This window comes from Pieris napi, chromosome 11 (assembly GCF_905475465.1).
Source record: "Pieris napi chromosome 11, ilPieNapi1.2, whole genome shotgun sequence".
Lineage (NCBI taxonomy): Eukaryota > Metazoa > Arthropoda > Insecta > Lepidoptera > Pieridae > Pieris > Pieris napi.
Genome location: NC_062244.1, coordinates 12,161,827 through 12,179,103, shown reverse-complemented (window position 1 = coordinate 12,179,103; position 17,277 = coordinate 12,161,827). Strand labels below are relative to the sequence as shown.

General features: G+C 34.3%; 1 protein-coding gene across 5 annotated transcripts in view; it reads left to right on the top strand.

Annotated features, from left to right (window-relative positions):
- Positions 1-14,367, top strand: part of LOC125053721 — a 124,892-nt gene extending 110,525 nt beyond the window's left edge. The window contains exons 3-6 of one of the 5 annotated variants that reach the window (XR_007117617.1): positions 11,762-13,156; positions 13,483-13,602; positions 14,099-14,150; positions 14,294-14,367. Coding sequence is in view for 4 of the 5 variants with exons in the window: in XM_047655229.1 (XP_047511185.1) it covers positions 11,791-13,156; positions 14,099-14,194; positions 14,294-14,334 (1,503 nt within the window). In the remaining variant the exon portion in view is untranslated. Of the gene's footprint in view, positions 1-11,761; positions 13,157-13,482; positions 13,603-14,098; positions 14,195-14,293 lie in introns of all 5 variants that reach the window. The other 4 variants (XM_047655229.1, XM_047655231.1, XM_047655230.1 and 1 more) reach the window with 4 other exon arrangements.
- The last annotated feature ends 2,910 nt before the right edge of the window (positions 14,368-17,277 follow it).

Here is a 17,277-nt window from a genome sequence, read left to right as displayed (position 1 = left end):
TTAAGAAATTGTGTAAAAATGACTTATTTTATATTTGTTATGGACAGGGTGCAATTTTTGCCCGATCGGTTGAGCACTTATAGATTTTTATTGCGCAATTAACGCTTGCATGTACATTGAAAAGTTTCCTTTTAAAGGTGTTCTTCTTCATATAGTGCCATCTCTTTGCGAAGGTTGATGATCATCATGGCTATTTTAATTTTGGATGCTGCGCTTCTAAACAATGAGATGGTGCTTGGACCAAACCATTGTCTTAAGTTTTTCAACCAGGACGTGTGTCTGCGGCCAGGTCTCCTTCTACCTTGTATAATTAGTTGAAGGAGCTCGTATTTTTTGGAGTTACGTAAAGATGTATTTTGAAATAAGTATTTAAGCTGCATGTCTACTACCGGTGTTAGGCACAAAATTACAATTCTGAAGAGTTGTTTGGGTTGACCCCTCCTGCCTCGTTTCATCACCTTGATGGCTGGAATGGAATCGATGGAAGTCTTCCACGGTCCGCTTTACTAGACACTTTCTTTTGCGAAGTAGCGAACCGTAGACTGGAATCCCTGTGGGGGTCTTCCCTAAGAGATACGTCTACCAATTTTTTAAAGTGAGAGCATACTCCATCCTCAAAGGCCGGCAATGCACCCCCTAAAATGGGTGTCCATGGGATGTGGTGCACCCTATGTGAAAAACGGATTTTAGAAATACATACATCGTCACCATTCAAAAACTAAACAAACTTAATAGATTCTACGAGTATAACACTCAAAAAAGAGTGGGTCATTAGTACAGTGACGTGTATGTCACTGGCCGCACCCTAAACAGGAACACCACCCTTCTTTACATAATGCATTAGTTGATTACGGTAGTAAATGTTTGTGTAACATTATTAATCGATTTTGGAAAAATGTGTTCAGATTTACACAGCTTAACGTAACGAATTACGATTTAGACAGCATTTATTAAATCGAGCACGTGTTAAATCGGTGTTAAAAGGCCGGAAACACATCCACTAAAATGGGTGTCTATGCCTGCCCTTTTTAGCCATCCCGTAGGCTCGTTTACACCCTCCAATTCAAAAAGAAAACGCCATAGATCGATCGAAAAATATTAAAATGTCTTTCTACTAGAGTTTTTAAAAATCGAAATAGAGTTTTAATATTCATTTGATAACGTAATGATATTACGGCAGTACGGCACTTGAAACTTAAAAACTTCTTTTACCCATAAAAAAATGAAGGAAGATGATGATGATGGAACATGGTGTAACAGGTTACAGGTTAGTACGAGCTTGTAATACAAAATACTTGACGATAAGACTTGTAAGACTGTTAGAGATAGAAAGAGATATACCATAGACTTGACCATTATACAGGTTCTCCAATCACTAAAGAAACTCGCCGAAATTCTATGGTCATTGTCCATCTATAGTGTAAGTTTTGGCTAAGATGTAAGACTTTTCTCAGTCTCAATTTTAATTCCAAAAAAAGACTGGGCAAATCTATTGCGAGATTGCCAAAGATATCAGAATCAGGTAAACGTCAAGATTAACAACTCAAACGAATAAGATCAAAGATTAATCCATGTCATTCAGACGCGGTTATTACTGTCTTGACCCATCTTAACCTGGCCTTTTTAGTCATTCATTGGTTTCTATTGAATATAACCTCAATAGCGATTGGGAGAATGAGTTTTCGTACCACGTCTTACAAAGTTTTGATACAAGTTATTCTTGTAAAATAAAACAAAATTAGCACTGGATATTTATAAAAGCAACCGCAATCAATATATACCGCAATACAATATCTGATATATGAACTAAATCTTATAATTACCTTAATTAAATAAAATTAATTAAAAAAAAAGTTTTTTGATCAAGATAAGTAAAAATTTGCAAAAAATATGGTAAAAATTACCACATACACAAATTGTTATTTTATTACCCTATAATTGGGCAACTAATTTGAAGGCATTATCCAAAGCTAAAAAAAATAAAAACAAATCATATTTTTAGGTACAACAGCAATTGTGATCTCGACTTTGATGTTATATTTTTGCACCGCGCGATCCCAAGGTTGCCAGAGTAGTGCTTCGAATGTTCAGAGAACTATGTACATCGAAATTGCATTAACACGTCGATATTGGTATCCCTATTAGAAGTTTCAGTGTCCCGTACACTGATACTGGATATTTTTTATTTTATTGATAAAAGCTTGCCAACGCTCGGCACACTAATGCATTGGTAAAAGAACCACAATGTACAATTTTTAATGTCACAAGCGCTTATAGGCAAACATGACATACACATTACACAAAGAGATAATACAAATATAAAAAAAAACAATTAAAATTACAAAAACTAAACAAAAATCGAATTTAAAGTGTGAGAGGAGCAACTATGGTTTGCTCGTTTATCAGAATGCTAAATCTAGACATCAGTGAGTTTTGAAAAAAACGCGTTCTTTGGAAAGGAGGGACAAATGGAATGATATTAAAATAACTAGATAGTCTTGCCATGACACGCTATTAGAGATTTTCTTAGAAAGTCTTAATGCGACTAGACTAATTAATAAGTCTAACTAATTTTATTATTTCTGAGTATTGGCTATAATTACTGTTCATTAAAGTCTTTTATTTACTGTTACATTTTGAAAATAGCCTATCAAAAATCACGATCACTTATGTATGAATGCTAATAATAGGTATTTTTTTTGTGAATAGTAGTTTTTGTGTATATTTTTTACCAACACAAATATTTCCTCTTTATAATAAATACAGATGCCTTTTTAAAATTATATACCTATCTAGATGATTTTCTCATTCTTAATAGAAAATATAACAGCAAGAATGTAATGTATTTTACAACTGAATGTACAAAGATAATTGGCCTATTATTTATTATCGTAGACTGATTGGTGCCGAAGGGCAGATTGACAGTGGCTTATCACAAAGTTCAAAGAACAGTGTGATAATTTTAAAATTTAAGATTTTAGTTTGCAACTTGTCTAAATCCTCTTTGTTTTAAGAGTTGAATATTGTTTTTATTGACTTACTGAAATAATGTTTAAAATCACGTTATGCCCCAATACGACGTCAGATAATGCTCACTTGCTTCAAAAAGTAATTATTATTATTAAGCCTTTATTGCTGACACCAGTATAATATATTAACACTTATTTAAGTTACATAATAAAACTTCATCTAATACCTACATCATATGACCCGTTTTAGGTTATCAGCGTGTCCTGTGAATAAATGTTTGGAGGACCCCTTATCACTAAGGGGTTTGAAAGATAGATAGCAGCCGATTCTCAGACTTACTGAAAATGCATAAAAAATATCTTAAAAATCGGTCGAGCCGTTTCGGGGGAGTATGAGAACGAACATTGTGACACGAGAATTTTATATATTCGATATACAATATATAAAGCCCGTTTATTATCTTTACAAATGTTGCATATAGTTTACATTTGTTATATACATTTTTTTATTGTTATTCAATATCCTAGTTTCCTTCTGTACCATTGATGGGAACCCTTCACGGGTAAAGGCCTCTTTCAGCCTTTTCCAAATATATGTATCCATGGCTTTCTTTCTCCATTCGCTTCCTTTTCACTAAGTTATCTTTAAAGTCATACATATATCATGTATCTCTTGTGAAAAAGTAAGCTTTTTGTCGACATAGGCTCGGTCTAAATCTTGTTATTCCTGTTTAATTTAAATATGTAAATTTTATTAGGCATAACACAAAGTGATGAACGTTGAATTGCAAATGACTGTACATTTTATAGCTTGGCCAATTCGTCGGGTCATTTCGTACAAACGACATCCGCAAATTTTTCATTAATTATCTCATGAAAGAAAATATACTCATGTTTATTTTTAGTTATTCTTTTGTGAAGAAAAAGAAAAGGAAAATGAAAATCTTTCTATATAATTCTAGTGTCACATTCTCCTTCCACCTTCCTTTTGTATGTGTGTTAGTCTGAAGGTCGTAATTTATTATAGTGATATTCTCTCTCTTCGGTGGTGTAGCTCATGTCTGAGCGTTGTGGTCAGCAAGGAAGCATCTAGAGCGGACAATCTGCTTCCATAGGTTTCTGTCCAGTGTCTCTCTTATAACAATGTATAGTTTTGCGGACGATGAGTCTTTCACTTGATTGGTCCATCTGGTTGGTGAACAGCTGCGTGATCTCTTGCCTTCTGATACCAACCACGATCAGTTTCTCCAAGTTCTCATCGCCTCTGCGCTATTCCCGATTTATTTGGATAAATCACAGGAAAATCGGTTTGAATAAATGCTTTTGTGCTGGATAGTCCATTCATCTTTATAATATCGCACTCGACTGAATCAATGCTGGTGAAAGGTATATATTTCATAATTTTACAGTTTCTAAAAAATTGTGCTCTATTTCATAGAGAACAAATACCACTAATCTAGTAACAAATGTTTGCCACCGAGGACCAAAATATTAAGAAAATATGTAGAATTTCGATCAAATTAAATCTGTACTCGACCAATACGTATACAGTTGTTTTGTCTTTTATTTTTTCAATATAATACCAATTATAATACTAATAAGATGTATGGACATTTCAGGCTTTATACGACCTTATATATTACTATTATTATACATTAAGCCTTTATTGCTGACACCCAGTAGAATACATATTATATACTGTAACACATAGGCCTCTTCTAGCTGTTCCATTCTTTTCTAATGCCTCTTCTACCTCTTCTTGTGCCTCCTGTTATATATATACAACATATAATGCTAAGCCAGGGCCAGTTACAACCACAACACACAAACATTACGCACTTAAAATGTACCTTATTCCTTTTTTTCCATAATTTAATTTAAGTTTTGATTATTATTATTATTAATTTGTGTGTTTCGTTATCAATAAATGTTATGTGTGTCTGTTTTTGCCAGGAAAAGAAATCGAGTGTCGAGAGCTAGAAGAGGCCTACATGTCCCAGGTCACACTGTAGAAAAAATATTTTGTATTGTTGTATGTTTAAAATATTGTATGGTCACATAAAAACCTTTATTATAAATTGAACGTCGACTTCGCCAATAAATATAAACCGTTTTGTGCCCTAAGCCCAGCTTTCCTAGACGAGTCCCGAGACAGAAGCTGTAAAACCGGTGATTGATTTTATAATACTCCAATAGACGCCCTTTCGTTCTGACGTTGCCACGATATATATTTAAATATGCTAAATTGTTGATTACACCAAATCAAATTGCATATATATACTTTTTTATTGTCATATCCATGTTACCTGTTACAGCCAACGCTATGTGGGGTCAAGATTTGCCATAACATCAGTGAGTGGGCTTTCGGAATCGCTCCTCTGCTAGGCGCTCTCGCGACATCCACTATTACGTAATTTTCATAGTTAAATAGATTTTCAGTTGTATCTTCTATCAAGAGGAGAAGCCACTTTTGATTGGGAAGGAACCTTTCAAAGACAAATCCTATTGGATTCTATATTTTAACGGACTTAATTTAACTGTTATGAATATTAATTTGGATTATGACACGGAAATTTGCTTATAGCTTAGGAGGGATATTTAATGACACGCAATTGAGTAACATAGCTTTAAATACCAAATTATTTTATTAATGAACTCATTCATGATTTTTTTATAAATATAACCGGGCCAACGGGTAGGGGGCCCATCTGATGTTAAATAATACCGTCGCCCATAGAAACTCACATTGTCAGAGGGCTCGCAAGTGCGTTGCCGGCCTTTTAAGAATTGGTACACTCTTTTCTTGAAGGACCCTAATTCGAATTGGTTCAGAAAATTCATCGGTGGCCAATGGTTTCACTTAGTTGTGGAAAGACGGACGTTGAGGTGATACGGATGAAATTTGAATGATGAAACACAGCTGCAGGTATTAATCCTAATGTGTATTATTATTAACATTTATTATACTTTTAACGATTTATAAATACAATTTTAAAATTGTTTTGATAAATTTCATTAAAGACTATTCAATACTGGCAACACTGAAATAGCTACAACCAGTCAATGCGCCCCCAGTGTGTTCTTTGAATAGACGTTTTAGTACTAAATTAACTGGTTCGCCGTAGCGTTTGTTTATGAGGCTTTTAACTAACCGCCATGTTATTATTTTTTATCTTGCCACATTTATTCCTTTTAAACCATTTATATACATTTAAATAAAACATAAACTGCCTTTATAAAACATATACTTACGTTTCCTATTAAACCATTCCTTCATTCATTAATTCCTACTGATTTAAATAATGTAAATAAAACTTAAACTTTATAAAACACTAGCAGATCCAACAGACGTTGTCATGTCACACTTCTTACATACAAAAAAATAATGATAATGTAAATCATTCTCAACTCCATTTGAACACAAAAAATTTCATAGAAATCTGTCCAGACGTTTAGTAGTAATACTAGCTGTTTATTTGCTGTATAGATAGATACTAGATACCGACTGCAGCGCCATCTATCGTCTGATTTGTGAATCTAAACCATCTAGGGCGCCACCCAAACGCATACAAATCAATTCTTTCAAATCGGTCCAGCCATTTAAGAGGAGTTCAGTGACATACACACGTACAGTAGAATTATATATATAAAGATATACCTACTAACGTTACCATGGTTACAATGTTACCATATAGTATCGTAACTATAGTGACAACAACGGTACAAACGTTACCATGTAATAAAAGTCGATAAAATTAATTTATGAACGCAATAGATGCCATACAATTTAGCTAACTTCTGCGTCTGGAAATGGTGGCATATTGGGAGTCTGTTATTAAAAAAATAAATGAATAATAAACTTAAAACATACTGGCTTTTGCGTATTCAAAGTACGAAAATCGAGCGAATGTTAATTGCGCACATATAAAGAAATTTTTTGTGCACAGCCTGGGATCGAACCTTCGACCTCAGGGATGAGAGTGGCACGCTAAAGCCACTTGGCCAACACTGCTCTTTTTTGTTTTATTAAGTAGAAAATGAAACATTTTTCCAGCCTCCGACACCAGGTGGTTCGGCATCCCATTAAATATAGTCCTAGCAAATTAAAGTACATACAAATCTATAATAAAGTATCTTCCGTGCTTATTTATTAGCTTAAGCCTATTTTACGAAATAAAGATGTCTATACAAGTATAAAAAAGTCATTCCATAATAATAACATACTATGTCTCATAGACAATTATTGTCTCTGATTTGTACTAGACTCTAATCATTTAAAAGAAATTCTTTAATAAACGAGAATTACAAGTAATAATGTTATGGGATATGTTATCTATAAAATCATGCCTATTTACATTTATAAACAATTGTAGGGACACAATTGTGTGTGTATATTGCATATTAGTTTGAGATGTATTAGTATTATAGTTTATACTAGTTTAACGACTGACCTTGTGGTTCATAATGCGTTCGAATTTAATATATCCTGAAGTTTTATTCTTTCGGCTTCCTCGATCTCAAATAATACGATAAAAGTATCGCCGAGGTTTTTGTTTCTAATATATAATACTAGTAACATTTTATAATGATGGTTTCGGCACAAAAGCCAACACAAAAGAGCCGAAATCAATCAGTGAGTCAGCAAGATGACATTCGACACGCACGCTCTCATTACGTCCATTGTAAAAAATACAATTCTCGACCGTATCATATTATTTACCGGCTCATTATAAGTTTTTATTGATATTTACTGGAAATTGTTTCAGACAATATTTTATTTTATTTATTTTATTTTAAAAGGCACACTAACGAAACACATACAAACACTTACAAAGAACACATGACATAGAAACAAGATACATGCATGTGCATCAATAACTAGTGTGCACAACATTTAGAGGGAAACATGACAATGATAAAGAGAAAATAATTTTAACATATAAAGTAAAAAACAAATATTTTTTTTTCTGTGTAGAGGAGCATTACAACCGACGTTGGTCGTCACTGCTCAATATAGTGGTATTATGTAATAAATATGTGAATAGTTAACAATTTATCAGACACTTCCTCTTTCGACTCTCAGCGAAACAATAGCATTATAAAAGACTGATAATACTTAACATAATAATTATAAATTCACAACCATGGTTAATTCAAAACAATAAAAGGCTTTTAAATGTGTATGTGTATAATAAAACACACATTAATAAGAAATCCCAGCCCGCGTATTTCTTTGTGATGTTTTTTGAAGTGATAACTTCTTATGGAACCGCGTTACCATAATCCAAAGCATAGGCAACACTAGTTAAAATAAACAGTAATAGTGTAACACGAAATATAATCTTTGATATATGTTTAAACATATTATTAATATTCTAAATATGTATTTTATAGACCATTGCGTGCCCCAAATTCCCATTTCATTAAATAAACGGAGGGTGCATAAAAATATAAACGCGCCTCATTATCTTATCAAGCTATGATTGATTGTTTTTTTATTATAGCGGTAAAATCCCGAAGGAATAAGCTTAAGTAAAATATTTAAGTCTTGCCGCTTTTAAGCGATTTTCAAAAATCGTGGTGAAATTCGAATGTGATAAAAATGTTCTGTATATAGTAAGAGGTTTCGATTTTCGAACCTATTGGAGTTAGGGTCCTTCAAGAAAAGAGTGTTCCAATTCTTAAAATGACGGCAACGCACTCGCGAGTCCCATTGAGACTGTCCACGGGCGTCGGTATCACTTAATATCAGATGAGCCTCCTGCCCGTTTGCCCGCTGTTCTCTATAAATTAAAAAATTACCTTGCTCATACACTTTATTTTCGACTTTAGTAAAACATTATGTAGAGTAGTGTTGGCCTAGTGGCTTCAGCATGCGACGTAGTCGGTCATAAGTTCGATCCTCGGCTGTGCACCAATGGACTTTCTTTCTATGTGTGCACTTAACATTCGATCGAACAGTGAAGGAAACCGACTTGCCTTAGACCCAGAAAGTCGACAGTGTGCGTGAGGCATAGGAGGCTGATCACCTACTTGCCTATTAGATTGACAAATGATCATGAAACAGATACAGAAATCTGAGGCCCAAACCTAAAATATCTGAAATTATCGATACTAACCGGTAACTAGTAACCACTCGTAAATTTTACAAGGCGTTTTTTTAAGGCTCTCCTAAGCAATATTTTTTAGAATCCGTAGAATTGAATAAGAGAAAGTTCAAGCGATGTTTAAAATATATTCGATCGTGAATGTGACTTGAAAAGCAATATTGCATATTTTTACCCCAAACCAGTCTCATAACTTGTCTATATGGCGAGGGTGGATGGGGAGACGAAATGTGCTGATATCGCATTCTAATAATATTCTGTGTTTACAAATACATACTTTTATTACAACGCTATGATTCATAAGTCATCTTGTCAGTTAAATTAGTATTCTTTTTGAAGTGAAACTTCTTTAGGCGCATGAGGGGAAAAATTTTACTGAACGTCACGAAGATGTGCAACGTTTTGGTCGAAGAAAAGTGAGAGAGCGATTCGAAAATAGAATTTATGAAATATCATATTTTATGCAAAATAATTTATTGAAATCTCGAATGACGAATTGTAAATTAAAGTACCACGTGTTTTTACTATCGAAGAAATAAATTAAAAGAATGAAATTTATTATTTGTATTAATTTTCGACACTTTTAATATTTTCATGACAATTAAGTTAATTAAATTCCTAACATATCTTCCTTTTTCCCTCCCTATAAGTCTCGGAGTAAAGTTTTTGATTTGTATAAATATGAACAAGAGTTAAAAATTAGTTTGCCAAAGTAGTTTCACTTCTGACATGTGTACTTTGTACGGACGCACTTTTTGTTTAATATACATGAACAATGTCGCTGTCGCGAAATAGGATTTTTTTTAATGTTAATATACTCAAAGGCCTAATTTTTGTATTAGGTTACTAGATATATAGTCAAAACCGTTTACGACGACATCGTCTAGATCAACATGCCGGTTATATTGACCAAAATCAAAGGTCCCGGCTGAATTCTATTGTATTAGGTACTTAATAACAACGACATCGGATTACGAAAATTGGTTTTTACGACCAAATATGAGTAGTCCCTTTGATGTCGTTAAAACGTTGTGCATCGTTGTTTTGGACGCGTTAATTTTAAGTTTTCATTCCCTTCTTCAATAAATAAAAATAAACAGCTCTCTAATCACCTGGTATGTCTTTGGCCTATTCTCATGCCTATCAAATATACAACAAATGGCTAAGCCATTTCGGAGGAGAGCGACGATCAACGTACTAGTCGTATATTCCTTATGCAAATTAAGTAAAGCATCAATCAAACAATTTATTTTATTAAAAATATATACACATATATGTATATTATAAAGATATCGTTCAAAGTCAAAGTCAAAAATCATTTATTCATATAGGTAACACAATGTACACTTATGAACGTCAAAAAAGAAATATACATTAAATGCTTCTAATTTTACATTTACTGCCAGTTCTCAAATCAAGGGCGTAGACCAGAAGAGAAGAACTGACAATAAACTCTCCGCCACTTTTTTAAATCGCCAAGTCTTTTGTTTTACACAACGTTTGTAAGGAGCAGCAACCATTACACTAATAAATTAAAAACATAGATTTGTCCTCTATCAGCAGGAGGCATAGTGAAATAGGAGCAGGCACTTACATTCTCGTTCGAATCCTTAATAAGTCCCCAATGTTGTATCTAATAATAGTAAAATTTAATTATAGATCATGCTTAATTCAATAAAAACATTTACCAAAGTAGCTGGTTTTGGAAGCCAACGAATAAATTAATATTATCAAATTAACCAAGGTGGTCTTCAGCGGCACGGAGCTATAAAGTCCGCAATAAAATTAAATAATTACCACGAAAATGTAAAACAAAAGATTATGAAACGACTGCTTTAAGTAACGTTTTCAATTTAGTTATTTCAAAAATAACTTGAATCTTTCCTATAATTTTTAACAGTTCTAAGTAAAGGTGTTGTTGAGAAATAAATAATAAGACAAGATCATAAAAAGTTCTAGAAAGTGTACCATATCCCTGATAGGATGTCTTCATTGGGCTGAGAAATCTCAGTGTATTACAACAAATTGTCATTGCGAGCGGTCAACGGGCCCTTATTCCCAACGTTGATGATGATTTAGATGCAAGGAATATTGGGCGGAAGCGCCACAATACCACGGGAACAGATCCGTTGTCATGACAACGGGCGACACTCGAGGGTAAACCCCGCTCCCTCGGCGTCTAGTTCACGGACACTTATTATCGTTATCGTAATAAATTGGTCTGGAATGCGTACAATAAATTTCGAGAGATCGCAATAAAAATGCAATGCGGTATTATTTTATGATAAGATTTGTTATCATTATACTTTGCATAATTTTCATAAACCCCTCTTATTTATTTTTACTGACTTACGTGTATTTTAATTGCCTATTCACCATTCTTGTCTGTTTTATATCAAACAAAAATTGCACATAGAGGCATACGAACATAGTTACATCTCAATCTCAATATTTTTATTTATACAATATGCAACAATAAACACGGAGCAAAGCCCCAATTTATTACGCGGCGACTGATGATGATATATCGACGTCGGCTGCCGTGTTGATCGTCACTTACCCTACCCTTATCAGGGGCTTGTAATTTCGGATTCAATGCCCCCGGGCTTTTACTTACAGTATTGCAAAATTTTATTTACATTTTCTTTTTTGTTTATTTTTCTGATTAGTTGTTTGTTTTTACAGGTATACATGTTGACATGAGAGGATGAGCCATGGAATCACGCAGTGCGCCGCCGAGCCCCGACGAGTCTGGGGAGGCGGTGTTCAACTCTCGTTGTCTACAATATTCTCATCAAACGCCTCTGCAGAGGACCTTTGCGAGCTGCAGAGAAAACACAAGGCCCCGACCTCATCATCGACATGCAGTGTCAGAACCGGCTCGCCCGGATGAAAGAGTTTTCACTACGGCCGAAGTACACGACTATCCCTCATCAGAATCGGGCATTGCGGCAGACTGTCCACATGCCCATAGTAGCAATGCTGACGATAGCCCTTGTTATGATCGCTCAGATTATGAAGGTAATTCCAGCTACAGTCTGAGACATAACTTTAATCACACAAGTGACTGTAATAAGCATCGTTCTGAATTTCATCGGAGTCATACACCAGACTATCATGAGCATGGCTCAGATAGTGATAGAGGACATCCCTGTAGTCAAACAACTCGCAGACCGCATAGAAAACACAGGCGAGAAGAAGACGATGGTGCGCAATCTCTCGATGAGCGATGTGCACGTGATCTTGATGAAATTTTACCCGCCCGACTCGCCGGTATAAATTTATTACGTGATCAACCATCGCAATCATGGAACCGTAGCAATATTGCTGCTACTATGGAGCGATTTGAGCCCGTCGATTATTCATACGCCTATTATGACCATCATTTATCAATGCCATCGTCGTCGAGAAAAGCGAATCGACAGCGTGGACGCGGCTTACCGAGAGAGCGATCCGCTCGCCATAATTACGTAACACGATATGGTACAGAGGAAAATATTTACGAAGAAATTACAGATGGTTCAAGAACATGTCCAAAACATAGACACGCTCCAAGACAATCTCTTATTTCTCTTGACAGAAGTGTTGTCGAGGAAGAAGTACGTCGAGTAGAATCAAGACATAAAAGAATATTAGGGGAGTTAAACTTAAGTGTAGAAGCTATGCTTATGCCTGAATGCGAGTCACCTGACTCAGAAAGAGCTGAAGATAGAGACAATATAGAGGAACTATTGAGAGTGGGGCCTACGGATGAACTACTATCACCAGCAAGTTGTAATCCTCCAGATTTAGACAGCGGTTTTAGTGGAAGTAGTAGTGGTGCTAGTTATGTAGGTAGCTTGCGAAGGAAACCCACTGGCTCTGTTCCCCATTTACCTGCTGTGGCCTATGGAACCCGCGGAGCAGGAGTTCGGATTTTGGGCGCTGACGATTGTCAATTACGATGCCCTAGAGAAATTCCTTCACCTCGTAGCTCAAGTTGTGGTGACGCAAAGTCAACAGGCTTTTGGAATAAGAAAGCATGGAAAAAGATATCTGGTTTTTCAAGTTCTAACAGCATTAACAAAGCCGGCCTTACTGGTGAGTTGAAACGATTTCATCCAATTTCTTTATTTTGCTCTTATTTTAATTTCTCTTAATCATACTTACAAGCGTAAATCATAATTATTTTGTTTTGTTCATAAACATTTCATTCATTCTGTATTTAGCTCAAGTACATACTTAGTAACACTCCAATTACTCGAAAAATCCCACATACATTACATTCCTACAAACGCAAATGAATCCTAGTGGTATCGAGTCATGAAATCTTTTTCGTCCGCTTTCGTCTGCCCAGGGGCGTATTTCGTTTGGACGCGCTCGCTCTATTTTGTTTGTTTTGTTAACGGTACGCCGTTTTATTGCAGGTCTGCTCGTTAGGTACACTTTCCGGCGTAAATCCGGATCGCAGGGCTCTCAAGGCAAGCGAAGACCTGAGCCCGTCAAATGCGATGCGTGCCTCTCCCAACGATGTTAGCCGGTCAATGGTAAGGCAACACTTCACTTCCACTCTAAAAGATATTCCATAGCTGTAGACGCCGAAACTGATTCATATAAAATCAAAACATCAACACAATGTAAAACAGAGCGCGTCCACGTTGGTCATTCTTTCCGTAAATGGAACACCGCCCTAAATTTTAAACAAAATTATGGATTGTTTCATTATCTATCCATTATATCAACTCATAAACTGGCTGATTCTCCCGAGAACCAAAGCGAATCCTAACAAAGATGCGGTGGGAGGAACCGCTACAAAGTCCATACAAACTTCTCTCATTAAGGTATCGCAGATATTACTTCTGCAAACTTTGTCTTAAGTATTGTTACGTTACTCTACAATGAAGCATGCACTTCTAGTTAATTAATCCCTGTCGATAAACAGTAAATGTTCTCCAACTTTCATACACATACTTTTCATTTGATTTTTCATTGCTTTAGTTGTCGATCTTTTGTTAAACTGAAGTAGAATTCTCTTGGTTGCAGATGAAGCCTGTAGGCCAAGCAGAGCTAAATCCAGAACAGCTATACCTTACAGGTATTTTCCTAAATTTTTGCACAAGTACACTTGCATATTGTTAGGTAATTTAATTTCGTTATTCGTTCTTTGTTTTACTATCGTCTAGGTTACTAAAGGTATGACTTTTATCTTCAATCAATTAATATTAGTCTTTGTTTCAGCTACTCAAACGGAAAACTGGTGGTGCCGTTGGATTCCCTAGCACAGAGTTGAATAACATTTGGATTCAAAAACTTAAAAAATAGGTTACGGTCTGTGAGTCGCTAAATCGATTTCGGAATGAGATAAGTGCGAATTGTAAAACATATACGCGGGCAAATTGATGTTATCATTGGTATATAATATTGCAAAATTGTAAGCTTTTTAAAAATTAAATTATTAGTTAATTTCCTTTTAATCCTCCATACTCTTAATGGGATATTTCTGTATCATTGATAATTTTTGATAGCCATTAGAAGGTTTGTATCTACCGTCGTGAAACTATCTTATCGGGCGGTTAAATTTCTTTTAAATATATTTGGACATTAGTATATATTTATAGACATTCCAAACAAGTAGCGAAAATATGTCTAACATTGTCTTAAAGACCGTGTAAATATTGTAAATAAAAGGCAAGTATACGTTAACCATTGCAAGTTTCATAGAAACAGTAATTGTTGATAAACCAGAAAGGCTGAACCTTTAATTTGTTCAGTTCATTTGACGGCTCTATAGTTCTACAAATATAATCACGTTACTATTTTCGGCTTTTTACATATGTTTGGTGCTTTGCTGACAAATATAAGCCGCATTCAGGTAACAAATACAGTTTTAGTAATAAAATTTTTTGAATAAAAAAATATTAAGTAATTGACTAAGATCGGTATAGTTTTTATATATCGTGAAGTTAATTTAAATAAATTGTCCAACAAAAATGACAGATACTAGATAACGTCGTAGACAATGCCCATTAACAGTTTGTTCTAAAAACATCATAAAAGAAAGACTATTCGGGAGAATTGTTTTTCTATGACGACCTAAAACTTTTCATCAATCAATAAATTATTAATAATGTCAACATATAAGAGAGACTTGGAATATCTTAGCTGAAACAAAAAAGAAGCGTAATTTTTACCTGACTAAGGCTTGCACTTTTAATAAACCTTATGGTCCAACAAAACCTTAAACATAAGTAGTTTGTATCAGAAATTGTTTATAGTTGTTGGAACTTGTATATTATGTAAATAGATATATGGTTATGTAAATACAATTGCTGCCATTTTAAATACTCTTGGTGTGAAGTAGTTCTGAATAAAGTTATTTATTATTTTATAAACCTACTCAATACGAATAAAACTTCGTGTTTTATATTAAGTTATTCGTGTAAAATACTCCTTATTGCAAAGAAATAAAGACGATAGTTCAAGAGAATTTAATCTTGTATTGAATGAAGCAGATTAAAATATATTAAATAAAATTATATATGCAATACGAAAGTGAACGTAATTATAAAATGTGGATCAAAAAACAACCATTGTCACCATGGTAACCATTTTACACGGAAATTTGATTAAATATGAAAGTATTGCTGGATTTCCTGTTAATTTATAAAAATAATAAAACTCATGGTAACAATCGCGGGTCCACGTTTAATAGTTCGCCCAAAGCGGTATAAATTGAGTGGAGTTATTTTGATTTAACATTAGATATAAATACTATGTAAATTAATACACACGACATTATGATGTAAAAAATATTACGCTTTCATATAATGCTGAACCAATATAGCATTAAGAAGGCGTGGCACTATGAAATTATCAATGTGATCAAACACTGTAAATATTTTATTTATCACGCTTTATATAATAAAATGTATTATAGTATTTATAATTGTTCTAATCAGCGAGTTTTTATTTTGTACGTACTGTAAGCTCGACTGATGTTAAAACGAATAATCAATGTTACACATTTGTCTGTAATTTAGTGATTGTGTTCAAGTCAAAAGAGATTTTTATTAAATATTAAAAATCAATTTGGTTTCATTTAAATCCCCAATACTGGTCATAGCATATCCCTACGCAGACTCGTTAGTTAAGGATGAGAGAGTGAGATTTTAGGTTAATCTATATTAGGATAGCTAAAAAAACTATTTGAAATTATGTTTACAAGGTCTCAACGGCCGTGGCAGTATCTTCAGTATCTTTGCTAAGTGCCGCAAATCTGTTCTTCGGTCTACGGTCTAAAATGGACATATTGGTTCATTTTAAGTTTAACGATAAGACACTTTAAAGTGTGATTGCCGACATATACACAGGATCAATTAGCGTTTTCTCTCTGAATCTTATCAACGTATTAACTGTATTTAAGGTCGGCGACGCATTTGCGAGCCCTCTTGCAATGTGAGTGCCAGTTTGCCCTGTTACATAAAAAAAATTAAGAATATTCATAGTGTTAAATAACCACTATCATGAGCTCACCCCACATACAAACCCTTACGTACATACCCTTACTTTCACAACATCACACAACACAGACAAATCAGGTATTACTTAGTTAAACGTACTTAATATTTTTTATAGATTTTACTTTCTAAGATTCGTAAATGTTTGCATCTTTTTGGTAAATATTATCCCCCCTTGGCCATATTTTTAGTATAATTGTTTTTTTGTTATATATCATTTATGTTAGCTGTAAGGAGTAAGAAATAAATATAGACAACAAATTTCTTTCTGTGCATCTGCTCTAGTATGCCAACTTGTTGTCCTTTGTAGTGACCACGTACAGCCTGTACTTCGCTGTCAATACGCTTGAACTTCTATGTTCCTTCGACAGAGGTGAAGACGTAATAGCTCATCTGATGTGAGAAGGTATGCTGAAATGTTTCCTGTTTAACCGTCTGGGGGAGGTAGCCAGCGTATTATAAAATATATAAAAAAAACAAGAATGCTTTTACTTATAAGTTTTAAATCAGTCTTTGTAGCTCCTTTTTGTAAAATAGTTCCACTGTGAGAGATAGGCACACCAGACGAGTTACGAGTCCAAATTGCTGATGGTTTTCTTCAAATACTTCAAAACTGGACATCTCACATCATATTCATTAAATCCCAAAATTTCTTGCGTAATAACGAATGTTTAATATTTGTAACGATGTATTCACAATTTCATA